Source organism: Chenopodium album, chromosome 21 (genome assembly GCF_948465745.1).
Source record: "Chenopodium album chromosome 21, dcCheAlbu1.1, whole genome shotgun sequence".
NCBI lineage: Eukaryota > Viridiplantae > Streptophyta > Magnoliopsida > Caryophyllales > Amaranthaceae > Chenopodium > Chenopodium album.
Genome location: NC_137854.1, coordinates 36,260,136 through 36,287,518, shown reverse-complemented (window position 1 = coordinate 36,287,518; position 27,383 = coordinate 36,260,136). Strand labels below are relative to the sequence as shown.

Below are 27,383 nucleotides of genomic sequence, written 5' to 3'. Positions count from 1 at the left end.
TCACGGATAAATCATTTAATGGATGTATCCAGGCCATGTACGACATACGATGATACGAAGCCTTCTTAAAACTATAAAGAAAGTGGGAGTGGGGTAGGTTACCATTCCATATTACATGTATGATACAAATAATAAAGCACCTCCCTATATATCCTTCCAAAAGAAATCTTAAAATGGGACATCGCCTTATCCTGTTATCATCATCAACCATCCTTGTTGTCTTCCTCATTCTCTCTCCTCCCAAGGCCACCGCGGCCTCTCCCGTCCTAGACACAGACGGGAACCCACTCGAACCAGGCTCACAATACTACGTCCTAACTTCAGGCAGGGGCGCAGCAGGCCGCGGTGGCCTAACAGCTCAACCCGATCTTTACGATGGCATTTGCCCTTGGTACGTAGGGCAGTATTTTAGCTGGACTAAACAAGGGAACCCCGTAAGTTTCCATCCTGCAGATCCATCATAAACACAGATAACTCTTGGCAAAGACGTCAACATTGCCTTCGGACCAAACTACATCTGCAGAAACCAAGGGGTGTGGCAGCTCGGTACCAATGGTAAAGTATTCTACTTAACTACCAACGGAGTTATCGGAAATACCTCGAATAAGGCCGATTGGTTCAAGATCGAGCAAGCTTTTGGACCTTCATCATACAAGATAGTTTACTGCTTTGCCACATCTACTGTTACTGATAGTTCTCAAAGGAGTGAAAACTGTCAGCAGTTCGATGCTAAGTTACCCGGGCCGCCGGGTAAAGACTGGTTATGGTTAAAGTTGGTGGGCATTGATGATCCTCTTCCCTTCTTTGGGTTTGTGTTCAAGAAGTTTACTAATACTAGTACTATTATAAACACCAAGTTTACTACTAGTGGTAGTAGCTACTAGTATTAATTTGTGTATGTTCGGCCGTTGGAGTAGTTAGCTATCTTGCTCTAGCTAATCGTAAATCATGAGTGTTTCAGTCTGATCCTGACTTCCCCAAGAATTCGGACCTGAGATCCTGATACCCCTATCGGCAAGCTGAGAACCTACACAATGAGAAGAAGTCAGCTAACCCCGGGGTGATCCGGGGATAACCACTCCGATGATAAAGTCAGAAAGTGTTTAAGAAAAGAAGATAAGTAAGAGAGAGAAAGTAGAGAGAGAGAGAGTAAGAGAGAGAGAGAGAGTAAGAGAGTGTAATTAATGCCCTCATTAATGAGGTCTTACCTACTATTTATAATAGTTTACCTTGACAGGTGGCTCTCATCCATGCAGAGCCTTTTGTGCCAAGTGTCGAGCTTCTGTTGCCACGTGTTGAATTCCGGCAAGCCGACATGTCTTCTTTTTGAAACATACCAGCATCCTCTTATAATTATTGGAACCTGGTCACGTGCTTTCACCAGATATCGGTCATGCTCAGATATCATCCCATACAATTAGCCCCCCAAGTGAGGACGCATGATCATTCATCATCGTTCTCAGTTAACATGGGCAACAAGCTGAACCTAACTAAACAAACTTTGGGTTCCACTTCTCATTCTTCAGATTTTTCCTTATGTTGGAAATTTTATTGTGACAACGTTTCTTGTACTCTGTCAAGCATTATTCATTAACAAAACTTTATTACTGACCTTGCCGTTGTCGCAATTCGTTTTACTTGCTTGGCTTGTATTCAGACAGATTTGCTTCTATACATCTATATATTTTTAAGCTCTATATTCTTTTGCTGAGAAGTTTTATATTTATTTACTACTTTTATTACTTTTTATTATTATTATTATTTATGTAAGAGGACAAATTTTGTACCGTAACCCCGTACTGTATCACTTTTATTAACTCTCCTCCCCAAGTGACCTTGTATGCCAATAGCTTACAAGGTCAACTTGTTATAAAATACCTAGGAGTGAAAAACTCCGTTTTCCTCCCCAAGTGACCTTGTATGCCGATAGCTTACAAGGTCAACTTGTTATAAAATACCTGGGAGCGAAAAACTCTGTTTTCCTCCCCAAGTGACCTTGTATGCCGATAGCTTACAAGGTCAACTTGTTATAAAATACCTGGGAGCGAAAAACTCTGTTTTCCTCCCCAAGTGACCTTGTATGCCGATAGCTTACAAGGTCAACTTGTTATAAAATACCTGGGAGCGAAAAACTCCGTTTTCCTCCCCAAGTGACCTCGTATGCCGATAGCTTACAAGGTCAATTTATTTCAATGTGCACGTTATGGTAGTGTAACCGTTTTTTTTTTTTTTTTTTGAGCGGGAAAATTTTACACGTGTCACAAATCCTGCCGCTGCTTTTTGAAAATACTTACCAATCGAGAACCGTCGGATCTCTGAACCGCCTTTCACTTCAACTGGCCATTCAGTTTCCCCTTTTTAGATCAAAATTACGCCATTTTCTTATTACTTTGCATTTCTTCTAAGTTTTCTCTCAAAAAGTTAAAATTTGTCGACCAAAGTTCCTACCTTTCTTCTCTTCTTTGTTTTCGGTCTGTGCACTTCGGTACTTCAAGCGTGCTCTCCTTCTTCGTCGCTTCTTCGATTTTCATTGAAGGTATTGTCGCACCCTAACCCCTGGTTTTGCATGCTATTTTTATTTTCTTATTTTTAATTAAATGTCTGAAGATAGTGTTGAAGAGAATTTTCCTAACCTTAGTACTGCTAGGCGTCGTTTAATTAGGCAGTCTTTAGGCAAAGAAACCGGTAGTAACCAGGGTAATTCATCTTCTCTTTCTGATAATATAGACTACCCATTTGAGACGTTATCTTCTGAAGAAGAAAAACGCGCTTTTATGATACATAGGACCATTGCTCATCGTGAAAGTGCCTATCACCCTTTTAACCCTGAAATTCTTGACGTTGAGCCTGTTAGTGTCCGTTATCACTTACGCAGCTTTACTGGGAGACGGTATTTTAATCAATACGGCACTAACGTTGGCAATATAGGTATAAACACTATGCCAAGGGTAAAGAGTACCAGTTATCAGCCTCGAGCTGCTGCCCGTGAAGCCGCTGAGGCCGCCAGCTAAGGCAGCTGAGGCCGCTAAGGCAGCAGAATCCAGCAAAAGATCTGGACAAGGTCAGGTTGTAAGTTCTTCTGAAGAAGAAACAGTGGACGACATCCCTGCAAACCCTCTGGAAGGCCCGTCATCTCCAGTTCATGATTCAGCCGTCAACTCGGTTTTAGGAGATGACGAGGCTCAAGAAGATAGTATAAACAATGAGAGTAGGGAGGATATTGTCGATATGACGGCTGAGGTTATCCAGGAAGAAAATCTGGATGAGGGATATAACTCTGAGACCGATAGAGCTGAGTTCCGACAACCCATGGTTCTTGCTAATGAGGGAAAAGTCGCGAAGGCAAAAATAAGTGAGGCCTTTAGGAAAACGGCAATTGAAAAAGACTATTGCCGTCGTGCAAAAAGGTTCTTTAATCTACCTGATGGGTATTAGTTATCTCTCCCTCCGTCTGGAGCTTCAGTGTTGGATTGCCCGGTTGGTTCTGTGGCCGTTTACTTGAAGCATTTTGATTTTGGCCTCCGTTTTCCTCTACATCCTTTTGTTGCTAAAATTTTAAAGGCTTGGAATGTTTGCTTGGTTCAGTTAACTCCTCAAACAATCCGTGCCGTTATTGCTACTGTTTGGGTCATGTTGTATCGGAATTTCCCTCTAACCCTTAACGTGTTTAGACGATTAATTACCTTGAAGAGGGATGGTCAGTCAGATGGGTGGTGGTCGTTATACACTCAACCTCATAAGTATACCGTTCATCCTAAACTATCCAGCTGCAAGGGTTGGAAAGATAGGTTTTTCTTTATGTCGGTCCCAGAGGACTTTCCTTTGAGGAGAACTTTTTTCAGGCCTCATCCCCATTTCGACTCAATCCCCGAGAGAGATCTCGGTAAGCATGAAGAAAGGGCTGCCAATCACTTTGACATCTCTGAATTTGATGAAGGTGACGGCAAGGTCCGTCTAGTTCCTGCGGTGTGGGTGCCGAATGTGAGTTACATTCTGGGCAACGCACCGTTATCTCGTGTCGGTCTCTGTTGGACTGACCAACATGGTATAACTTATCTTTCTAAGTTTTATTACTATATATTTTTTTTTACTTTGCTTCTGATGTTGTTTATTTGTAGCTTATTATCGTTTTCCTTACCCTTTTGTTTTTTAGGTATCGACAAGTTGGACAACAAGTTGCTAGGCTTATCAGCTGACGGAAAGAGAGTTCTCAGGCGTTGTCCTAAAGCTACCACTTCTTACGACACTTTAGCTTCAATTTGCGGTCGCGCACCGGCTGTTAGTGCTAAGAGGAGAGCTGAATTAATGGCTGACGACAATGCCAAGAAGAGAAAGCTGACATCTCTCGCCAATCGGCGTGGTGATTTCGAGTCCTAGGCAAGCCGAAGGACGGGGTGAGAAGAAAAAGGACAAAACGGAGACCGAGAAGTCTCCTCTCACCAAAACAACAAAAAACCCTGAAGCCATCGTTAAGAAGGTTATTCAAGGGATCGAAATTGAGGACCTCACTGCCGTTGAGTCTCCTCGTCAGCCTCAACCAACCACCACCGTTATCGCTCCTACCACTGCCGGGTCTGATTCAAGTATTCCAGCTTTAACATACCGGTCCAACCAATGGATAGAAAGAGTTTCCGGCCGGTTTCCAGATGAAGTCCTGAAAGGCTTCGCTGTTCCTGCCGGCCATTCTGGGGACCGCTGGCAGCCCGACATGGATGTCGGTCGGAATGAATCAATGATTACCGACGATCCAATGCAGGGTGGGACCCTTGGTTACCGGCTTCTTAGTAACCTTACTCTTCCAATGGACAGACCTGCTGGTCCAATCGGTCCCCTCGCTGCTGCTCATATGCACAACATGATGAAGGTATGCTTACTTTGCTATTTTTCCTTAACCTATTTCTTGTATTACGTTATGTGTTTTACGCACTCTTATTGCTTGTTTCATGGTTTTTGTTAATTCTTATTCGGAAATACTTTCCTGTTCTCAGGCTGTTATGTCTGGTACGGAGCTTGTGGAGATGTACCGTTATTATCAAGAAAAGCACCATCAAGCCTCCTCCAGTCAGAGTGCCATGCAAGAAATCATTAACAATGCTGAGAAGGCCCTGGATGACCTGAGGAAGATAAAAGAAAAAGACGACAAGGAGATGTCGGAGTTGAGGGTTAAGGCTGAGAAGGTTGCTGGCTTGGAGTTGGAATTGCAGAGTCTGAAGATTTAGATTGCTGAAAAAGATAAAGCCATTGAGCGTCTTCCTTCAGTTGAGAAAGATCTCGGCGATGCCAGGGCTAAAGTAAAAAACCTTGAAGAGAAGGTTATGCAGATGGAAGCCGATAAGCCTGGGATTCGCCAGAAAGCCGTGGGCCGTTACTTGACTTCAGATGAGTTCTGCTCCAAGCTACAAGACCGTTTCGATGGAGGTTGGACTGCCGCTCAGAGGTGTGTGGCTCAAGCTGCCGGTTGGAAAAAAGAAGACTGGGAAAAGGTTGAAAAAGCTTTCAACGAGGAAGCTTATAAGATCCCTTCCGGCTTCGAGACACAACAATTATCTGAGGAGGACTTGTACAATTTGGTGCCCAGTGCTGATGACGGCCCCAAAGATCTCAGTATTTTGGACTCCCCAGTGCCTGAGAATGCACAAGCTTGAAGGGGCGGGCAGTCATCACCGACATCTTCTTGTGGGTCTTGTATTATTGGGCCTTATCAGCTATAACTCTCTTTTATTTGTATTTTGTATGTGTTAAAACACTTATTTTGACAATGCTGTTCTATCGGCATATACCTCTTTTTTTGTGGTGATGCTTGTCGATTGTCAACTTCACTTGTTGTGTAAACTTATTTTAATTTTCGTTGTTTGCTTACTGTACATATTTTTGCATCCCTTATCGTAACTGTATTGTCCTCGTTTATTACTTTCTAATTTGCTTGTTTTTAACAATGTTATGATAATTATATTGCCTTGCTAATTTCAGCATATAAAAGACAATTTGTAAAAAATAAAGGTTTACCTGATAGTTTATCTAAAATCCGACAACTTCCAATTGGAAACCACTTAAAAAACGCCAGCTTTTGAAGATATCAGATCTCAAAACCTCAGCTTTGGAAGATATCAGATCGTTACCTGACTTGAAAAATTACATTAAAAATTACCAGCGTACTATGGGTATCACAAATCAGTAATATATTATGGATATCTTACCTGACTTGAAAAATTACATTAAAAATTACCAGCGTACTATGGGTATCACAAATCAGTAATATATTATGGATATCACAAATACCATGTCACTCCTTGCTCCCCCCAGTGTACATAGTTCGTGCTAGAGCTATGTACACTGACCCGTAACCGGTTGTTGGTGGTTTAGATTATAACATTGGTCACCTACTGCTTTGTTGTTTCAGCCAGTTAGGTACCCTCTCGGCGATCACTTTCTGAGCTACGCCTCATATCGGCGTATACTCGAATTGATTTGGCCGGTATTATATTTTGAACCAGCAACCTCATGAGTTAATGCATACAACTGATCAGGTTGTATAACTGTTAACTTCATGGAAGCGGTTTTGAGCTGTCCGTCCCATTTAACGATGTTCTATTAAATGGAGGATGCCTATTTCAATGCACATTGTCTGAATACTTCTTCATTCATCACTGATATCCTTCTTGATATCAGCTTCACATAAAAATTGTTCATTACACATAGTATTTCTTCAATACAGCTGAGTTCCATACATTTTTTTAGAGGTGTCCCATCCAAAGTTTCTAGGTAAAACGACCCTTGGATGACGACATCTCTAATCCGATAAGGCCCCTCCCAATTTGCAGTCAGCTTCCCATCTTCATTTCCCTTACCGGTCGCTGCTGTTCTTCGTAGTACAAGATCTCCTACACTTAACGGCCTATGGGATACTCTTCTGTTGTAGGCTCTTGACATTCTTTCTTTAAAGGCAGCTGACTTAACTGCTGCTTTTTCTCTCAGTTATGGCAAAAAATCTAACTGTTGTCGTAGGAGTAAATCATTTTGGTCTTCACAGTAATGCTGAATCCGGAATGTCGGCAACCCGACTTCTGCTGGTATGACTGCCTCTGTTCCAAAAACCAGAGTATAAGGCGATTCACCTGTGGCTTCTCTTACTGTTGTCCTGTTTGCCCATAATATCTCCGGTATCAAATCTGCCCACAAACCTTTTGCATCTTCAATCTTCTTCTTGATCGCTGTCACGATTTGCTTATTTGCTGCCTCTGCCTGGCCGTTAGACTGTGGATGGCATACTGCTGCATAAGCAAATTTCACCTTGTACATCATTAAGAGATCTTTGACTGGCTTACAGTCAAATTGGGTCCCATGATAAAAAACCATCGCCATTGGCAACCCAAACCTTGTGAAGATGTTTTTCCATATAAACTTTTTTACTTCCGATGCCGTTATCTTCGTTACTGGTTCTGCTTCTATCCACTTTGTGAAGTAATCAATTCCCACTATCAGAAATTTTCTTCCACCCGTGGCCGATGGGAACGGGCCTACTATATCCATCCCCCATTGGGCAAAAGGGATTGGATTTAGTATCGGAGTTAGGTCATTTGGAGGCAAGTTGATAACTGGGGCAAACTTTTGACACTTCTCGCATTTTTTAACATAAGCCATTGCATCTGCATTCATTGTCGGCCAGTAGTATCCCCTTCTCATTGCTTCTCTAGACAAGGCTCTTGCTCCGAGATGGTTACCACAGCTTCCCTCATGCAATTCTTCTATTAACCTTGCTGATTCAAAATCCGTTATACATCTTTGCAATGGCAGTGAAAACCCCCTTTTGTATAACTGGCCTTGGTACATAACGAACCATACACTATCCTTCCGCAGTCTTTTCAGCTCCCCTTTATCTGTCGGCCCTACACCATGAACGATGTATGCCAATATTTTATCGTACCATTGATTCCCAACATCAACACATAATACCTCCGCCGACATCTCATCTATACTTCTCTGCTTTAAAACCTCCACCATGACTGTCCTTTCCAAGTCGTTAAAACTTGAACTCGCTAACCTTGCTAGCGCATCTGCCTGAGCATTTTTCAATCTCGGAACTAGTTTGATCTCAAAGTACTGCAACTGAGCTGCTAACTGCTTCATCTTCTCCAAATATTTCACCATTGCTGGTTCTCGGGTTTCATATTCCCCACTGAATTGACTTGATACCAGCTGGGAATCAGTTGTCAGAACTAGCCGTTTTGCTTCTGCTGCTATTGACAACTGCATTCCGGCTACCGCAGCTTCATACTCGGCCTCATTATTTGTTGCCTTGAACTTAAATTTCATGGCGTATTCAAACATTTTCCCATCTGGAGCCGTTATCACAATTCCAGCCCCTGCCCCCGTTTCTGTGGCTGATCCATCAACTGATACCTGCCATGTTCCCAACTCCTCTTCTTCATCTGTGTATGTGGTTTCAACAATAAAATCTGATAATGCTTGAGCCTTAATTGACGTTCTGGGCTTGTAACTTATTTCATACTCCGACAACTCAACTGCCCATGCCAGTAATCTACCAGATGTATCCATTTTGCGCAATGATTTCTCTAAGGGATGATTGGTGAGCACCTCTATCGGATGTGCATCAAAGTAAGGCCTCAACTTTCTGGCTACCACTATTACTGCTAACGCCATTTTCTCTATCACTGGATATCTGCGCTCTGCCGCATTCAAAACATGACTGACAAAGTAAATCGGCTGTTGTTGTCTCTTCCTTTCCACTAACAAAACGGCTTCTACCGTTTTTGGCGATGCCGAGATGTATAACTGCAACACTTCTCCCTTCTCGGGCCTGGCAATTGTGGGAAGAGATCTAAGATGATTCCTTACTACTTCTAAGGCATCACTTTGTTCTTTTCCCCATTCAAATGCCTTATTCTTTCTTAGTACCATAAAAAACGGAAGTGCCTTATCAGCTGATTTGCCAGTTAATCTCTGTATATCACGAATGGTTTTTGGTTGTTTCGTTTGAAGTACCGCATTCACCTTATCTGGATTCGCATCTATTCCCCGTTCACTGACCATGAAGCCTAGAAACTTCCCTGATCTCACCCCAAAAACGCACTTCTCCGGATTCAACTTCATTTGATATTTCCTCAAAGTCTCAAATGTCTCTCTCAGATCTGCTATATGGTCTCCTTTTTCCTTACTCTTTACTATCGTATCATCCACATACACCTCAACATTCCGTCCCTTCTGCTTCTCAAAAATCTTGTCTACCAACTTCTGGTAGGTTGCCCCTGTATTTTTCAACCCAAACGGCATTGCCTTATAACAATATACACCAACATTTGTTATAAAAGCCGTTTTATTCCTGTCAGCCTTATGCATGCTGACTTGATGATATCCTAAAAATGCATCCAGAAAACTGAGCATAGCATGACCAGAGGTTGAGTCTACTAGCCTGTCTATCCGGGGTAGTGGGTAGCAATCCTTAGGGCAGGCCTTATTTAGATCTGTAAAATCCACACACATTCGCCACTTCCCTGTCGGCTTTCTCACCATTACTACATTCGCCAACCACTCTGGGTATGTACAAGGCTCAATGAACCCTGCCGCTAAGAGATTATTTACCTCAGCCTGGATTGCTTCTATTTTCTCAGTTGAGAAATTGCGTTTCTTCTGCCTTATCGGCCTGAACTTTCTATCAACATTCAACTTGTGCTCCATCACTTCTGGATGTATTCCTGGCATCTCACTGGCCGAGAACGCAAAGACGTCGGCGTTCTCACGCAACAAGCTTATCAGGTTACACCTAGTATCCACATCCATATCAGCCCCAACCTTCACTGTTCTACTCGGGTTGCCTGGTTGCAATTCAACTTGGACGGTTTCTCCCCCCGGTAACGGCCTTGGTGTCTCCTCAGGTCTTGCATCAAAGTTTTTCATAGTTAAATCCTGAGCTGTCGGCTCACCTTCTCTTTTTGGGTTACACGGCACCGTAGCATTACCAACCGGATTCTTCAAAGCTGTCACATAACAGGCTTTTGACATAACTTGACCTCCATACACCTTCTCTACAGCACCCAAGTTCGACACATAGGCTATTTCCAAATGGTAAGTTGACACAACTGCCTGCATGTTATGTATTATCGGTCTGCCAATGATTGCGTTGTAAGCCGACTTAACATCCACCACCAGAAACTCTGCCATCAGATCTCTTGCCTGTAGCCCATCACCCATCCTTACCGGCAACACAATACTCCCTTCTGGCCTCACTGTCGACCCATTAAACCCGATCACAGGGTACGATACCGGCTTCAAGTATTGCCTTCCTATATTCATCTCACTAAAAGCTTGCATAAATAACACATTTGTTGAACTGCCTCCATCCACCATCACTCTTTTGATGTTAGCCCCATTGATCTTGGTTATCAGGACTAATGGATCGTCGTGCGGGAATACTACACCTCGTGCATCTTCTTCCGTGAACACAACTTGGGGTATTGATGCCGGCCGAGGACGGTTGTCTACATCCAAAGCACAAACCAAATGACAGTGCTCCGCCAAATGCTTCTTTGCCCCACTAATCGTCCCTCCATGAATCGGTCCTCCCGTTATCACGTCTACCCTTCCTTAGATAACGGTGGTACTCCTGCATCCCCTTGTCGGACTATTCTTCCTTGTGTCCTTTCGGGCCTTGCTTCTATCTGTTGCCTCTCAGCTGCTTCTGCCGGTTGCTGATTCCTGCCTGCATTCAACCGGTATTGTGTTAAGTGCCCTTTTCTGATCAACTCCTCAATGTTGTCCTTCAATTGTGTACACTCCTCCGTATAATGTCCCACATCCCTATGGAACATACAATACTTCTTCACATCCCTTGGCCTTGCCTTCATGGGAATCGGCCTCGACCAATCTTCTCTGTTCTGGTTTACTGAGTAAATTGCTGCCCTTGGTGTATTCAAGGGAGTGTAGGTGCTATATCTCATTGGCAGCCTTGTTGGTCTGGAATCTTGTCGACTTCCTCCTCCCCTTCCTGGGGCAGGAGCTCTCGGCCTGCTTCCTCCAGACGAGGTCCCTTCATACTGACTTTGCCCCTTTCCGGCAACCACATGTCTGCTACTTGTCTTCATTAGCTCCTCACTCTTTATGTAATCCTGAGCTTTGCTGAACGCCGCTGCCAATGTCGGCAGGTTCTTCCTTGTAAGATATCTTTTAAAATCCGAATCAACCAATCCATTCATTAAAGCCATCACAGCTATTTCCTGTTGCAATTTCGGAATGGTGTTTGCCTCATTGTTAAATCGCCTGATATAATCCCTCAAAGATTCATCTGGTTTCTACTCCACAGCCATCAATTCTCCAGAGGTTCTCTGCCTCACACTGTTACTGACATACTGACCTACAAACATCTCAGTCAATCTTTCAAAGCTATCTACTGACCTAACTTCAAGGTTGTTAAACCAATCGGCTGCAGCCCCAATCAGAGTTGTCGGAAAGACTTTACACCAGACTGCATCCGAGTTAGTGTACAGCATCATGTGCCCCTCATAGGACGTTATGAATCTTGCCGGATCCCCTCTTCCATCATACCTACAAGTCGGCATTTTCACCTTTTCCATTGGCTGATCCAAGATGTGCTGGGCAAATGGGGATGCCCTTAACTGCACCACCGTGCGCACTGCTTGACCCTCTACTTGAGAACTTCTTTCCTGCTGAGTTCTGGTACTCACAACATGACTTGAGGATTGTTCAACCCGCCGTGATGTTGTATGCGATCTTACCGACGACTCATGTCGGGGTCTCCTCGACGGGTTCTCCAACTGATTGTGTTGTTCTTCCTGGTGACGGTGCGATGTTCCTCTATCGGCCTGAGCAGCCTCTCTTTCAGCCCGTGCCGCCTCAGCCTCCTTCCTCTTCCTACTCATTGCACTCATCACCCTTGCAGCCGTTTCCAACTCATCTGGAGTGAATGCCGCCATAGGATCCTCTGCCTCCCCTCCTCCTGCAGGAGGGGTTATCGGCACATGGAACTGGTTACCCTCTAGGGTATGGGTTTCATCTACTATTTCCACCTGGGGTTGTTCTACTGGTATTCCATTGTTTCCGGCCATGATTATTGTTGTTGTATGTATGTTTTGTGTGAGGTTCTTAGGCGATAGAAGTGATCAACTGTTTCCCCTCCTTCTAGCGCCAAATTGTTTCAGTCTGATCCTGACTTCCCCAAGAATTCGGACCTGAGATCCTGATACCACTATCGGCAAGCTGAGAACCTACACAATGAGAACCCCGGGGTGATACGGGGATAACCACTCCGATGATAAAGTCAGAAAGTGTTTAAGAAAAGAAGATAAGTAAGAGAGAGAAAGTAGAGAGAGAGAGAGTAAGAGAGAGAGAGAGTAAGAGAGTGTAATTAATGCCCTCATTAATGAGGTCTTACCTACTATTTATAATAGTTTACCTTGACAGGTGGCTCTCATCCATGCAGAGCCTTTTGTGCCAAGTGTCGAGCTTCTGTTGCCACGTGTTGAATTCCGGCAAGCCGACATGTCTTCTTTCTGAAACATATCAGCATCCTCTTATAATTATTGGAACCTGGTCACGTGCTTTCACAAGATATCGGTCATGCTCAGATATCATCCCATACAATGAGTTATGTACTCTATGTTGAAATTAAATAAAGGCCATCTTTCTTTAAATTATGACATACTTGCAGCTTTTAAGATAGATTTGGATTGAACAATGATCGATAATGTATCTTATCCTACGTACTATGGTATAGATATTCGTAACCATTTGATCTTGACTTTTCCAAACAAATAGTGCGAAACAAATAGTAATATTTAATCGTACAAGAATAATAATAATATATATAAAGTTGATATTCGAATATTATACATATAATATATATATATATATATATATATATATATATATATATATATATATATATATATATATATATATATATATATATTTAATTTTATATATAAAGAACAAATGAAAGTTAAAGTGGTATAGTTCAAAAGTTAAATTAGGACATTTAACAAGCTAAGTATGGTTTATGTAGGCCACTTGAATGTTTTGGTTGAGCTTTAAATCTTTTTGTGGCCTTAAAGATAATATTTATGGGTTAGGTTAGTATTTTTTAATAAAATGAAAAATGTGAGTTTCAGCATCCATAAAATGATGTCTTCCATCTTGAAACAATGACAGGTTTAAATAGCTAAGATAAGAACCATTAAAATTCAAAATAGTAAAGTTCTTTTTAGATTGCAATTTTCAAAAAAAAAAAAAAAAAAAAAAAACCCAATTACGTTAGAAGGAGGGGTCGAACCTCCGACCTTGTGGTTAACAGCCACACGCTCTAACCAACTGAGCTATTCCAGCTACGATATTCAAATGAGGAAAATTAAAATATTTATACTTTATTACAATGGTTGAAACACTTGAGTAGTACATATCATAAGATTCATAATTTTTTAATATATTGTTATCGTTATTATTATTTTGTTTAAAGTTTGTGCCAAGTAATTGCCAACCCAAACTGCTGAATCCCAAGAAAGTTATAGTTATCAATTTATGATGCATAATGCTCCTAAACTCACAAGCTTGTTGCCTTGTACATAGTTTTCAGCATTCCATCACTTTTTTAATCAAGTTTGGAGTATAATTCTCTATGGGGAGATACCATATCGAATAGAAACCGGTATCATAAGCAATGCCGATATATTTATAAAAACGGGTGTGGATTATATTCTCAACACATGTCGAACATGTCGGTGGTTGTACATAAAGTAGACATATCGGCTTGTCGGTGATAAAGTAGACATATCGGCTTGTCGGTGATCAGTACGTGGCAGCAGCAACTTGACACTTGGCGTGAAATACTCTGCATGTCATGTAACCACCTGTCATTTGGAAGTTTTATAAATACCAGGTTTAATCCCATAATTGAGGTTAGCATTTATTAGTTTATTACCCTCTCTCTCTTCATATCTTCTTCTTAAGCACTTAACTTACTTTGTCATGGGAGTGGTTTTTCCCGGATCCGCCCCGGGGTTAGCTAAGCTCTGTTTCATGTGTAGGTTCTCATCTGGACGATAGGAGCTTCACAATCTCGGATTCAAGGCTTTTGGATTTCGGATGCGGGTTGTCGGATCTTGACCGAAACAAATTTTATTGTATTACGTTTTCTAGAAAAAATTAATTATTAAACACATAAAAACTATTAAAAGTGTTAATATAGACAGTATTGTAAAAAGATAGTATAATCAAAATATCATACGAAGTATGATTTAATATCAAAAATCTATGTATACAGTATATTTTGAGATGTATTACAAATTTACAATCATAACTAAATTGGTACTCGGGAGAGTGTTTAGAAATTAAAAGTTTTGCGATAAATATGTACGGAAAAGTCTAGAATCATAAGTATATTTTGAATATCAAAGTATAAATTAATTTAATTGGAAAATGAAGAATTGACGAAAAATTAAAAAGTTGCCATGTAGACAAGAACAAAAAAAGAAAAATGCATGTTTTAATTTTTTTATTTTTGTTTATTTTTGCTGCATTAAAAGTGTAAGCTCTAAGCTCTACTCAATAGTCAATACTTTTTGGTGATCACTGAATTTAAAGCCGTAATAAGAGAGTATAATATCTTTGATAAAGTCGGTTGTACATAGAAAATTGCCCAAGTTCGATTGTAAGAAAATACGAGTATCTACGTAGTACATTCTTAAAGATCAATCCCAAGTCAAGCATCTACCTACTACTATTTCAATTTCCTACTTCAAAGTTCAAACCAACTCAACAGTCAGACAAAGAACGCCATGTAAATTCTTCAGCAGATACTCCTGACTTCAAACTTATGATTCCTAGTTCAATCAATGATTCACCGTATAAGACTCAACATTCACTTCAAATAAGAATATGCTTTCCTTGATGCCTTTTTACACTTTACAAGCCGGATTCTCTCCAGCAACTACAAAGTATTACAGATTATAATACATCGATCATTAACACAAACATCGGCCAAGTACATACCAAACATTATGATGGCGTCAACTGATAGTGTGAAAGAGTTTGAGACAAACAGGTTTGCCCTTCCAGTTGATGCAGAGCACAAGGCTACAACCTTTTCGTTAATGTCCGTTGCAAAGCCTCATATGCGGGCGTTTCATCTGTCTTGGCTCCAGTTCTTTGCCTGCTTTCTATCGACGTTTGCTGCTCCACCCCTCCTTCCTATCATTCGTGACAACCTCAATCTTACAGCTACTGATATTGGTAATGCAGGGATTGCATCAGTGTCAGGGGCGGTGTTTGCCCGTTTGGTCATGGGCACTGCCTGTGATTTAGTTGGGCCTAGAGTAGCCTCTGCAGCTCTCACCCTCCTTACTGCACCTGCAGTTTACCTATCTGCCACAGCAGGCTCGCCCACAGCCTTCTTGCTCATCCGTTTTTTTACAGGATTTTCTTTAGCCACTTTTGTGTCAACCCAATTTTGGATGAGTTCCATGTTTTCTCCACCAGTAGTTGGCCGAGCTAACGGTATTGCAGCCGGGTGGGGCAACCTTGGAGGTGGAGCAACCCAAATGATCATGCCTCTTGTGTATACACTCATCCTTAGGATGGGATCCACAAACTTTACTGCCTGGAGGATAGCATTCTTCATTCCTGCTGTTTTACAGACTCTTTTGGCATTTGCAGTGTTGCTTTTCGGGCAAGATATGCCTGATGGAAATTTCCAGCAGCTCCACAAGTCAGGTAAAAAGCACAAAGACAACCTTTCAAAGGTTACATATCATGGACTTTCCAATTATAGGGGCTGGATTACTGCCCTGTGCTATGGATACTGTTTTGGGGTAGAGCTTACCGTGGATAATATCATTGCTCAGTACTTCTTTGATAGATTCAATCTCAATCTGCATACAGCTGGGATTATAGCAGCCTGTTTCGGGTTGGCAAACATTTTTGCCAGGCCAGGAGGTGGAATAGTGTCAGATTTGCTAGCAAAGAAGTTCGGAATGAGGGGAAGACTCTGGGGCTGGTGGATCATCCAGACTGTAGGTGGCATATTATGCATTCTTCTGGGACTGATGAACTCTTTAAGTGGATCGATTGCAGTGATGCTCGTCTTCTCTGTGTTTGTTCAAGCAGCTTGTGGACTTGCATTCGGGGTTGTACCTTTTATCTCTAGAAGGTAATTTTTAACACCTCTTGCAACATATCAGATGTTTCCTGCAAAAGAATTATCTAAATGATCATGTGGGTGGCATGTAAATACACAGCCAACAGAGGAAGTTGAATTTCCACCATAGTAAAATATGCTTTTGTTTGGTTGAAAATAACTTCCCACCGAATGGAGGAAGTCACTAATTCACCTAGTCCGCTATAAATATACTTCTCATGAAAAATTCAACATCCTATATTCAACTAGACAAATTTTGGCACTTCCTCATATATAAAATTCATTCATGTAAAAGGTACTCAAGGAGTAGAAGAAGAAATTAGTCCTAATCATTTTGGGTGAAGCATGAAACTTGGATAAGAGGTATTTGAATTTTGAAAGGCTTATCACTATAAGCCACAATTTCCAAGAACATGTATGAGAGGGCATTGAATACTGTGTATAGAGCAACAAAAAGAAGCATATAAGTATACAACCTGTAGCATGTTGCAACTACTCAAAAGTTATTAAGCCAAGATCTTTTAACCTCTATAAGTTCAGGAAAGCGGGACAGATATATGAAATCACGCTCAAGAAAAAAACAAAAAAAGTGAGTATCCTAAAGCAAAGAACTGGACAATTAACTTTGCATGTTGAGGGAAGTATCCTACAGCAGAGGATGTATAGTCATAGAACTTTACAATTTATGATGTAGATATGATTTCTCCAAATGCTTACAGGAAAATCTTGTGTTCCTAAAGTCTATCTATATCAATTTCAGATCATTGGGCGTGATTTCTGGTATGACAGGAGCCGGTGGAAATGTGGGTGCAGTTTTAACTCAATTAATTTTCTTCAAAGGATCTCAATACACAACAGAAAGGGGAATAACCTATATGGGTATTATGATTGTAGCATGCACACTCCCCATCAGTGCCATATACTTCCCACAGTGGGGAGGCATGTTTTGTGGTCCTAACACGAATGCTTCAGAAAACGACTACTACATGGAGGAATGGGATTTAAAGGAGCAGCAGGAAGGACACCATCAGGCAAGCTTGAGATTTGCAGACAGCAGCAAGAGTGAAAGATGCAGAAGACAACAGTCTGCACACCCAGACGAGAGCCTGCCATCATGTGTACGATTAATTTACTGTCGGTAGCCTAATTTGCTACACACACTGTTTGATGAAGTCTCAAAAGTCTATGCCACTTATACACTATATGTTATGTACCTATGTAAGTTACGTTCATAGGTTGAGTTCCCATGTCGGACAGTTAACACTCACATGACAAGGGTTTGAAATATCCTAATCCAAGCATGCAAAACATCAAATTTCACCTCCACACCATCAACCATAATTACTAACCAAGGAGGATGTGCAATGCATGCTTACAAACAAGAATCAGCCAACAAGTCGACTTGTAAATTTCGTATCTGTAGCATTTGTAATGTTTGGTAATGTGAGAGATTGTTATATACACCCGGGTGCAACGTACACCCATGAGTAATTTTTTCTCATTTTGATATTGTTTTTCATTTAATCATCAAATGAAAAGCAAAAACCAACCTTGGGTTAGTTGGGTGTACGGTGCACCTGGGTGTACTGTACATAACAAATTCTATGGTGATGTAATTATGTAAAAGCACTATACTTATATGCAAATTTTTTTCGACTTTGTTAGAGGCAATCAACATTCAGCTTAATGTCATCTATGCACCGATCACTAATACATAAAGACGGGCTACTTTTGCAATAATGCTAGTAATAATACATTTATCCAAACCATAATCACAGCACAAAAACAACTATAAATTCAGATTATGAATTCTGTATTAATCAATTCCATCAAAACCAAACATAATTGCTGAAACCCCAAATCATATAATTCTATTCTGGACTCTTCAATTTCAACCCTGAATTTCCAAACTCTAATAGTTGGATTTCTAGTAGTGTAGTAATTTTCATCAGTCAAAATCCATAATTTCGTTCAATTTCAGTGAACATAAAAGTTAACCGGTAAAATAATAAACATAGAAAAATCACGGAAATTATAATGGATAATTGAGAGCCAATAATAGATTATAAAATGAAAGATAATTCGAAAAAAAAACACCTGAAATAACAAGATGAGTAGAATGCTAGTTCAGACTTCAGAGTAAGATAAGGGCACGTTGTTGTATGCTTCTTTGCTAAGCACACACAATTGTGACTTGGGCCGACTGCAATTGTATCATAGATTCATAGAGAGATGGTTTTTAAGGGGTTACTTTTACAAACAAGAGGGAGGGGTTTGCTGAATGATTTTTTGATTTATTTTGTTTGATGAATGATTTTTTGGTTGGCTAGAAGCTGATGTTTAAGCTAAAATGTACTAGTAAAAGTTAGAGAGAGTAGTTTTTAGATTTTAGCTTTTGTATTGCTAATGACTTTTTTTACTCCCAATTAATACTCCCGTTGTCATTAATTGTTTACAACATTGCAAATATTTGGGTCAAAAATTTAATCAGTGCCTTTTTGGTGCAGCAGGCCACATGGTGTGGCTTACTGTCAAGTCAGCAAACATAATGGGAGTTACTGGTATTGTCAGGGTTACTTGTATTTTTCAGGTGTTACTTGTATTTTTTTTTTTTTAAGGAGTTACTTGTATGATTACTTATTTAGGGGTTACTTATATTTTTTTTTTCAAGAGTTACTTGTATGGATTACTTATTCAGGGGTTACTTGTATCATTCAGGGGTTACTTGTTTTATTTTTTTCATGAGTTACTGATTACTTGTATTTTTTAGGGGTTACTTGTTTTTTTTTAAAGGGGTTACTTGTATGGATTACTTATTCCGGGGTTACTTGTATGAGTTAATTCAAGAGTTACTTGTATGATTAATTATTTAAGGGTTACTTATATGAGTTACTAGCTTATTTAAGGGTTACTTGTATGTATGGGTTACTTGTATGAGTTACTTATTCAAGGTTACTTGTTCAAGGGTTGCTTGTACATATGCCCTATACCAAACCAGTAACACCCTACAAGCAACCCCGACCAAAATTAATAACACCCTACAAGTAACCCATGACCAAAACCAGTAACATCGTACAAGTAACTCTTGAGAAAAAAAATTGTATTCTGGGTTACTTGTTTCTGGAGTTACTTGTAGAATGTTATTTGTATTCTGGGGTTACTTGTATGGAACACTTGAATGGGTTGAGTAACCCCAGACCAAAATCTCGTACCAAACCAATAACACCCTACAAGTAACCTCTGACCAAAACTAGTAACACCAATACAAGTAACCCCATAATACAAGTAATACCTACAAGTAACTCCCGACCAAAACTAGTAACACCCATACAAGTAACCCCAGAATACAGGTAACACCTACAAATAATCCCTGACAAAACCAGTAACACCCATACAAGTAATCCCAGAAACAAGTAACACCTATAGTAACACCATACAAGTAACCCCTGCCGCACCATGTGGCCAGCCGCATACAAAAATTTGTGAAATTTAATACTTTGTCTACTAATTCTCGTTAATACGAAGTAAGAGATATAGTAATGTGGGATCTTGTTAAATTCACCTTAATCGATATTTTATTAATATCAAGTTTTTTTTTATAATTTATGTGTATGGATACGGAGATATACGTCTGAAAATGTGTCCTGAAAACCGTGAAAAGTCGAACTGGACAAGCAATTAGGGATGGAGGGAGTGTCCAATAAGAGCAATTAATAATTAAGGAAATGCATAAAATCAATCAAACTCCACCCCCTTTTTTTTTAATTCACCATTTATATTACTCATAGCTATCTTGTTATCTACAGTAAGGCCCTGTTTGATTCACCTTAATTTTGCTGAATTGAAATTATTTTTACTGAACTGAACTTATTTTTACTTAACTGAACTTAATTTTACTGAACTGAAATTATTTTTACTGAAATTAAATTATTTTTACTGAACTGAAATTATTTTTACTGATTTTCTATTATAATTCTTCTTTAAGAAAACTGAATTTTACTGAACTGAACTTATTTTTACTGAACTGAAATTATTTTTACTTAACTGAAATTAATTTTACTGAATTGAACTTATTTTTACTAAACTGGAATTATTTTTATTTAATATTATTTTTTTAAGGTGAAAAGAACAGGGCCTAACAATAGATGTTAGAAAGTCTACTGATAGATAATGTGATTAGTGAAGCGATTTAGTGATAAGTACGGAGTAACATGGTTGATTGATTCGATGTATCCATGATTTCTGGATGATACCTTAAATTAGCTTGATTGCACAAGATTTGGGTTCTCAACCACCAGCACATAACATGCCAACAAAGATGGGAATGATTCCAATCAAGACTCTACCCACACAAGTCCATCTCTATACTTTCATCACAAATTCTTATACATGTGACTGACCACATCATCGTAGGGGTCATTTGATTAGTATAATAGGGGTTATTTCGTCAGTGTTAAAAAGGTTACTCGGTCAGTGTTGTAGGGGTTACCCTGCTAGTATTACAGGGGTTATTTGGTTAGTATTTTATGGGTTACTTTGTTCTTCTATAAGTAGCCACATGGTGTAGTCAGCCACAAACAAGACGGGATGTACTTTCATGCCTTCAAGATGATTCAGCAAGTAGTTGGAATACAATATCTATTGAATCCAAGTCAGCCCCCACCACATTATCCTACATTCCTACATTATCATCCCTCCAAAAGTCCAAATCAAAGTCAACCCCAAATTTAAGCTGTACGATGTAGTTAACTTTGTACAACAGCATATACAGATAATCATTCGAACCAGATTCAGAAGTCTGGTGATATGCACAAGGACAAAGCATCCAAGGTTCTGTCTTATGGAATCACCAACTATAGGAGCTGGATCACTGCTTTAGGCTACGTATTCTGTTTTGGGGTGGAGCTAGCAGTGAATAATATCATTGTGTACTATTTCTACGACCGGTTTAATTTAAACCTCACTATTTCAGGAATCATCGCGGCTAGTTTTGGGATGGTAAATCTCTTCTCCAGGCCTATAGGTGGTGGAATGTCAGATATAATGGCAAAAAGTTTGGAATGAGGGGAAGACTGTGGAGCTGGTGGATTGTGCAGACTTTAAGTGGTGTACTGTGTATATCTTTGGGATCGATCAGCACTTTAGGTGCATCGATAGCAGTGATGATTATCTTCTCTGTGTTTGTTCAAGCTGCTGTAGGACTTACATTTGGGGTTGTTCCTTTTGTTTCCAGAAGGTAGTGCTTTAACTTCTCATGTTACATCCTACAAAACAATTTACTACTCCGTACTAAGTATAAGTTCATAACCCCCTCTGCGGCTCTGCCAGAGAAAGAAATCTGACATTTATCTTAATCAACACTTTATATTCTTAACTTCTGTCATTCATCCATTTTTTCAGATCTTTGGGCGTAGTTTCTGGCATGACCGGAGCTGGTGGAAATGTTGGTGCACTCATAACTCAGGTGATCTTCTTCAGAGGATCGCAGTTCACTACAGAAAAGGGTATAACATGCATGGGTATTATGATTATAGCATGCAGCCTCGGCATAACTTCCATATACTTCCCACAGTGGGGAGGTCTGTTCTGTGGTCCTAAAGCAAATATTACAGAAGAAGAATACTACTTAAGGGAATGGGATTCAAAGGAGCAGGAGCTTGGACTGCACGAGGGAAGCATGAAATTCGCAGAAGGTAGCAGAAATGAAAGAAGCATAAAGGCAAAGTCAGTACCAAAAGAAGAGAGCATTACACCTGGTCATGCCTAAATCCTGACTGCTGCAGCCTGCAGGCAGCGCCCTGATGGCTGCTTGACTCTCTCGTTGGTTAAATGTGCAATATGACAAAGCTCAGGAGCACCATTCTCTACTGCAGCCACATCTAGCACTTTCTATTTCCGAGATGTATGCTCCACATGTCATCCATTGTCATTTTTTGGGAATGAGTTAAATGTATATGAGAAATAATTCAATCTTTTTCCATCAACTACTGGTTTCAATTTTTCTTACAAATAAGGATTTGCAGATAACTTTGACGTGCTGTGTATAGCTGAGGCAACCAATGTACACAGTGGTGCCTTGCCAATTGAACCATAAAATGTTGAATTCAAGCACATAGAAAGTGCAGATTCGCCTCTGAAGAAGAAGCAAACTTACCTCTACAGGACATCTAAACTAGAATGCATCAGAACCAATGAAGGCAAACAAATGTTGATAAGTACTTGTGTACTTGTTATACAGGCGTCTGCGTCATATCAAATCTTTGTATGCCTAAATCAGTCATAGGCCTAGAGCACAGCAAGTCTTAAGGAGAAAGGATGCTACGGAGGGTAAGATACAAAAAATCAAGATTTTGGTACTACTACAATATGAATCTTAATTAATAATGTTGAACATAAAAAAAGCAGCACGAAACAATGAAACATAGGCCTCTTTTACTATTAACTTGAGATTAGCAACAGCGAAGAAAAACAAAAAACAGGGCACACACCAGCAGAAGTTTATTCTACATTTACAAGTCAATTTTAGTTAAGACACTGAAAAAGGGAGAAAAATGTGAAAATTTACATGTAGAAAACAAGTTAAACATGAAGAAAAAAGAAGGAAGTACTACACTTCAGTACCCTAATTGGCAAATCTTCTCATGTGATGACTGCACCCTACAAGCCAATCTATGACCATCCCTTAAGCAATAATCTATACTTTGAGGAATTAAAGGAGCAGCTGTTTTTCCATAAGAGTTCAAACACAGTGCTTGTAGAAGACCTCGATTTCTTGGTGACGGCGTAAGTTGAATGTTAATTAGATCAACATCAGAGCAAGGAATATCATTGCTACAAGCAAAATGTATAGGTTGAGCAGAGTAAGTCCCTACTATTTTATTATACTGGATACCGGAGATTGCTACTGCTCCAGTTTGATTTTTGCAATGAACATTGTTTTCGCAGTAGAATTGGTCAATTATTAGAGGGACCTTAACATCACTCACTTGTATGCCAGAAAATGACACGTTCATTACTGATCCAATACCACCCTGGAAATAAATTTACTAAAATATAAATGATTGATCATATTGAAGCATCTTTATTTGTTAATTTGAACTGCAAAAGATCTTAATTGTCACTTACTGGCCATGTCTTAATCCTCACTCCAAATAACGTGTTGTGCATGATGATGTCCTCTACGACAATATCTGAGACACAAGCGATGCTTCTATCTTTTCCTAAACCTCCCAAACTGCAAACAAGAAACGATTTTTGGTAAAAGTTGTAATTTTACTGTGTTACTCACATAGAATATTTTTAGATGCTCGGAGTAAAATCCTCAACTTCCTATTGTAGTAATGACAATTGAATGATGGCAAGATCATGATAACGATCCAAAAATAAAAAGCTTCATATGAAATCAAGTGTCATATCTTAAATTACAATGTAAGGACAACGCGATAGGATGTTAGATTGTGAGTTTGTGACTAACTTATTTTCAGATGGAGAATGTATATGATACATCTTACAAGTGATAGAATGTTACCTTATACCATGACCAGGACCGCAGGTAATGTGGTGTAGATGAACGTTAGAGCAACCAGTTTGAATAGATACACAGTCATCTCCTGCACAGAATCAGTAAACATTAATCTTATATTTAATAGCAAATAGTTAAAGCTGGTCTATATATGACATGAGCATTACTATATGAATATACAGAAAGTACTTTATAATATTAATTTCCTACAAAACAGGAAATTACACTTAAATTAGCAAATTGCAAGGCAGTTTAATGTAAAGATTTCAGTCTCAGGAATTTTTCAGAAGTTACCAAGTTAGTGGAGGTACACAAATAGCAAGAGCTGTTGGTGGTTTCTTTTTCAGGGCCAACTTTTTAAAAGTTAGTTAAAAGTGACCGTTTTATGCAACCGTCAACCGTTTTCCAAGAAAGTTGAGTTTTTAGTGGAACTGTGGAAGCTTATAATTTACTCACTTCATAGTTAGGTCCATTACAAAAAGGAAGTGAGCCTCTGTCAATTTCACTTTTCGAGTACTAATAAGGTTTTTTAAATCTATATACAAGTATAATATATACAGATATGCTCTACATTAATTTAATACACATTATTCTATATTAATTATTTTATTCTAATATAGTTTTGACTAGATAAATTAGGGCCTTGACAGCTAAAAAGTACCATATAGTAAAACATTATAACAACTAGGGCAAAAGACCTGACACATTTTAATATTGAACGAGGTTGTCTCAAATGAATTTAGGGAAACCTGGAAAAGCAATCATTTATACTCTTAATTAATCTTTGCCAGTTGTAACTTGAAAAATACTGAGGTAAATGTTTCCGTAAAGACTTTTGTTTACCAACATACGGAATACAGGACAACTTTTATCATTTATATCTATTTAAAGAGACTACTTATACATTCATATAATCTAATATGGTCAAGATGAATTATGTGAATTGCGTCAAAGGTCAATACTCAATAGGGTACAGCTATAAAAAGGAGAATGCTTCTCAGCAAACATACATACGACATCTACATACACTCAAGTTATATATTACTCCTTCATTTCATACTTATTCGATACATAGATTACATCTGATAGAGTGATAGGTGAATCAAATTAGGATTAAGCGTAACATTGAAAACAATAATTAGAATTATTTTCTCTGTGAGTATTTACATCCCTATCATGTCACGAGTAGTCCTTTATCAACATATTTTATTGCATAAATCATTAAGGTTTGTAAATAGGTGAATCATCTATTATTTTGAGACATACCGGCCAACATAAATGTGGTTGTGATATATAACCAAAAGAAGGCCTATAATTAAAACTTTGAGCCGATTACTTTATTGAATCACTTAGTTTATCAAAGTATCCATAAAGAACTAGTCTTTGTGTAACTTCAAGAAGGCAAAACATGCTGAGTAGAGAGCAAAATTTTAGAGAGGATCAATTTCAGTGATAGAACTATAGAAGTTTTACTACAAACAACCATTGAGGCATGAAAACTGCAACATTCTTTTATGACACAAATGTAGGTCTATACTTACCACAGCCAATGCTGGAATGATGTATTTCAACATCTCTACAGTTCTGAAGATGAATGCCATCAGTATTAGGACTATCTTCTGGAGATGAAATGGTAACATTATGGACCTGAACACCAACAGAGTTATCGAATTTCAGATGGCACAGTGGGCTGTTCGTTATTGTAATATCACGGACTGTTATGCCATTACTGGAGTAGAATCGTAATGCCTGCATGCATGCAAAAAAGATTGTTAAGAAATACATCTAATTGGAATGAAAAGTACAACCACCATTTAGACTCCAAAATTAAGTCATGCAGATATATTAATATGAAGTTATGAACCTGTAATGTGTAGAATTTCTAACTTAACAACAAAACAAAAAGAGTAGTTATATAGAGAAAAGACAGCTTACTGATGGCTTCATACTTGGAACTCGTGCAGGTTGATGTCTCTTCTGCAAAAATAAACCATTCAAATAGATTTTAGTCATTTTATCAGCCTAATCTACTATACCAGATACTTGTATATTCTTTCAAAAATAAAAAAAAGATACTTGTATATTATAAGCATTTGTTATGCTTTAAAATTATTTTGCAGTATTACCTAGCCCCATCTCAAAGTATTACTTGTTAGTCCAGCAGTTGAAGTGATCAAAAAGCACGTATCGTGACACCATAAAAGAACAGTGCATAGCGTTGTATTGAAGGGATACATCACATACATGTTTTTTTTCCCGGGATAATGGGTTTAATATGTATGTGCCTATGCATGCTATATTCAACTAACCTTATTTGTAGTGGACTGGGAGGACATCCACCACTCAGAACCTTGACCATCAACAGTTCCACTGCCTTGGATGGTGAAATTTTGCACCCATTTAAAATTAATCCATTGAAAAAGACCAGATTTTGGCCAGGAGCTTACTTTTGGGGGAGCTAATACCACTCCATCAATCTGTCATCATCAAATTTGCAACAACTTCAGCAATATTATTATAAGTAAAATGCTAAATGTAGTCATATGGGCTATAAATTGTTTGATAGTTCATATTTTCAATGTCCTTAATTCTTCTATAAGTTTTACTTGAAAGAATTATGAAAAAAAAAACCTTTAGTACTCACTACTCAACAGTAAAGAAAGACAAACCTGAAGAGCAAGTTGTGGCATACAAGGCCCTTGGAGAGTTATTGGCTTAATTAAGAACTTATATCCTGAAGGAATTTCCACTGTTGCCCCTTCTACTTTGCATGCAGCTTCCCATGCTTCTAGCAATGCCTATTATTCAATCAAGAAAAATAAAATCAGCTACTCTATGTACACCAAGAAAACTATACGAAACATATCATAAGATATCAACAAATCTTATCTAAAACCATGAAATTTAGCCTCTACACCCACTACATGATATGAAACATAATCAATCTGAGGTGCATAACACATAAGAAGCAAAGAAGAGTTAATATACCTTGGTATCATCGGTAGCTCCATTGCCTTTTGCACCGAAAGAAAGGACATTAAAGTTATTCGAAATAGTTGGGTAAGCTGAACCTGAAGGAGGTGCAGCAGGAGTTGGACAATAACGTCCAGATTTCCCTTTGCCATGTTTCTGTTTAGAATGTTTCTTATGACTGAGAGCGCTGCCCTTCCTAGCCTCAACTGAGCTACCTAAAAATGTGACATGGAAACTTGCTAAGAAGAAAAATAGGTAGAATATGGACAAGCACTTGCTACACTTCATATTTTAATCTTCCCTTTAGAAAATAATTGCTTAGGATTTCAGAAGTTTGATAGGTATTTTACTGGTTTTAAGACGAGGCAGGGGAGCAACTGATTGTTGAGGACAGTTTATATATGCTGTACTAAGTAAGTACAAAGTAACTTCCTTAACTTCTTAATTCCAGAAACTTAAAGTAGATTATGCCCCCATATTATGTTCTAATATAGCATTATATTTATCTTAACATATGAGTTGGTAGTTGTCTTTGTTGGTATGTGTCAAACATAATACTCAAAATGCATGTAGATGGGCTAAATAATAGGATAATCTAGTTAGTGGAAATTGAGTGCTTGAAGTTATAACTTTATTATGAGCCAGGATAAAATGGTGTAAACTAGGATAAAGGTGCATGCACCTTTGCTGGTACTAATTGGGTTATTATTAATATGGGCATGCAAA

The 27,383-nt window shown here is 39.0% G+C and overlaps 3 protein-coding genes, 1 non-coding gene and 1 pseudogene across 4 annotated transcripts; 2 read left to right on the top strand and 3 right to left on the bottom strand.

Annotated features, from left to right (window-relative positions):
* Positions 1-6,975: 6,975 nt before the first annotated feature.
* LOC145600756 (uncharacterized) lies at positions 6,976-10,365 on the bottom strand. The gene is made up of 5 exons (XM_081656624.1): positions 9,529-10,365; positions 8,927-9,294; positions 8,533-8,818; positions 7,522-8,400; positions 6,976-7,254 (listed from the first exon to the last, which is right to left on the bottom strand). The coding sequence occupies exons 1-5, from the start codon at positions 10,363-10,365 to the stop codon at positions 6,976-6,978; spliced, it is 2,649 nt and encodes an 882-aa protein (XP_081512750.1).
* Positions 10,366-13,282: 2,917 nt separating this feature from the next.
* On the bottom strand, positions 13,283-13,356 carry TRNAN-GUU (transfer RNA asparagine (anticodon GUU)). The gene has a single exon. It is a non-coding gene; the product is annotated as a tRNA-Asn (tRNA).
* Positions 13,357-15,029: 1,673 nt separating this feature from the next.
* On the top strand, positions 15,030-18,252 carry LOC145601546 (high affinity nitrate transporter 2.5-like). Its single transcript, XM_081657584.1, has 2 exons — positions 15,030-16,174; positions 16,923-18,252. The coding sequence occupies exons 1-2, from the start codon at positions 15,030-15,032 to the stop codon at positions 17,302-17,304; spliced, it is 1,527 nt and encodes a 508-aa protein (XP_081513710.1). The 3' UTR covers positions 17,305-18,252.
* Positions 18,253-18,677: 425 nt separating this feature from the next.
* LOC145600755 (high affinity nitrate transporter 2.5 pseudogene) lies at positions 18,678-22,135 on the top strand (annotated as a pseudogene).
* Positions 22,136-22,646: 511 nt separating this feature from the next.
* On the bottom strand, positions 22,647-26,946 carry LOC145601692 (polygalacturonase At1g48100-like). The gene is made up of 8 exons (XM_081657751.1): positions 26,673-26,946; positions 26,354-26,482; positions 25,994-26,161; positions 25,620-25,661; positions 25,226-25,433; positions 23,691-23,772; positions 23,288-23,396; positions 22,647-23,193 (listed from the first exon to the last, which is right to left on the bottom strand). Exons 1-8 carry the CDS (start codon positions 26,943-26,945, stop codon positions 22,777-22,779), a joined length of 1,428 nt encoding a protein of 475 aa, XP_081513877.1. The 5' UTR covers position 26,946; the 3' UTR covers positions 22,647-22,776.
* Between the last annotated feature and the right edge of the window lie 437 nt (positions 26,947-27,383).

Excerpts from the sequence above, each read along its gene's own strand:
- LOC145601546 (XM_081657584.1), top strand. The coding sequence starts at position 15,030 with ATGGCGTCAACTGATAGTGTGAAAGAGTTTGAGACAAACAGGTTTGCC. Across the intron at positions 16,175-16,922 it reads GTACCTTTTATCTCTAGAAG|ATCATTGGGCGTGATTTCTG; the intron begins GTAATTTTTAAC and ends TATCAATTTCAG.
- LOC145600756 (XM_081656624.1), bottom strand. The coding sequence starts at position 10,365 with ATGGTGGATGGAGGCAGTTCAACAAATGTGTTATTTATGCAAGCTTTT. Across the intron at positions 8,819-8,926 it reads TCAGCTGATAAGGCACTTCC|GCCCGAGAAGGGAGAAGTGT; the intron begins GTTTTTTATGGT and ends CACAATTGCCAG. Across the intron at positions 8,401-8,532 it reads ATACATCTGGTAGATTACTG|GTATCAGTTGATGGATCAGC; the intron begins GCATGGGCAGTT and ends GGAACATGGCAG.
- LOC145601692 (XM_081657751.1), bottom strand. The coding sequence starts at position 26,945 with ATGAAGTGTAGCAAGTGCTTGTCCATATTCTACCTATTTTTCTTCTTA. Across the intron at positions 25,434-25,619 it reads TTCCAAGTATGAAGCCATCA|GCATTACGATTCTACTCCAG; the intron begins GTAAGCTGTCTT and ends GCATGCATGCAG. Across the intron at positions 23,397-23,690 it reads GGTCCTGGTCATGGTATAAG|TTTGGGAGGTTTAGGAAAAG; the intron begins GTAACATTCTAT and ends TCTTGTTTGCAG.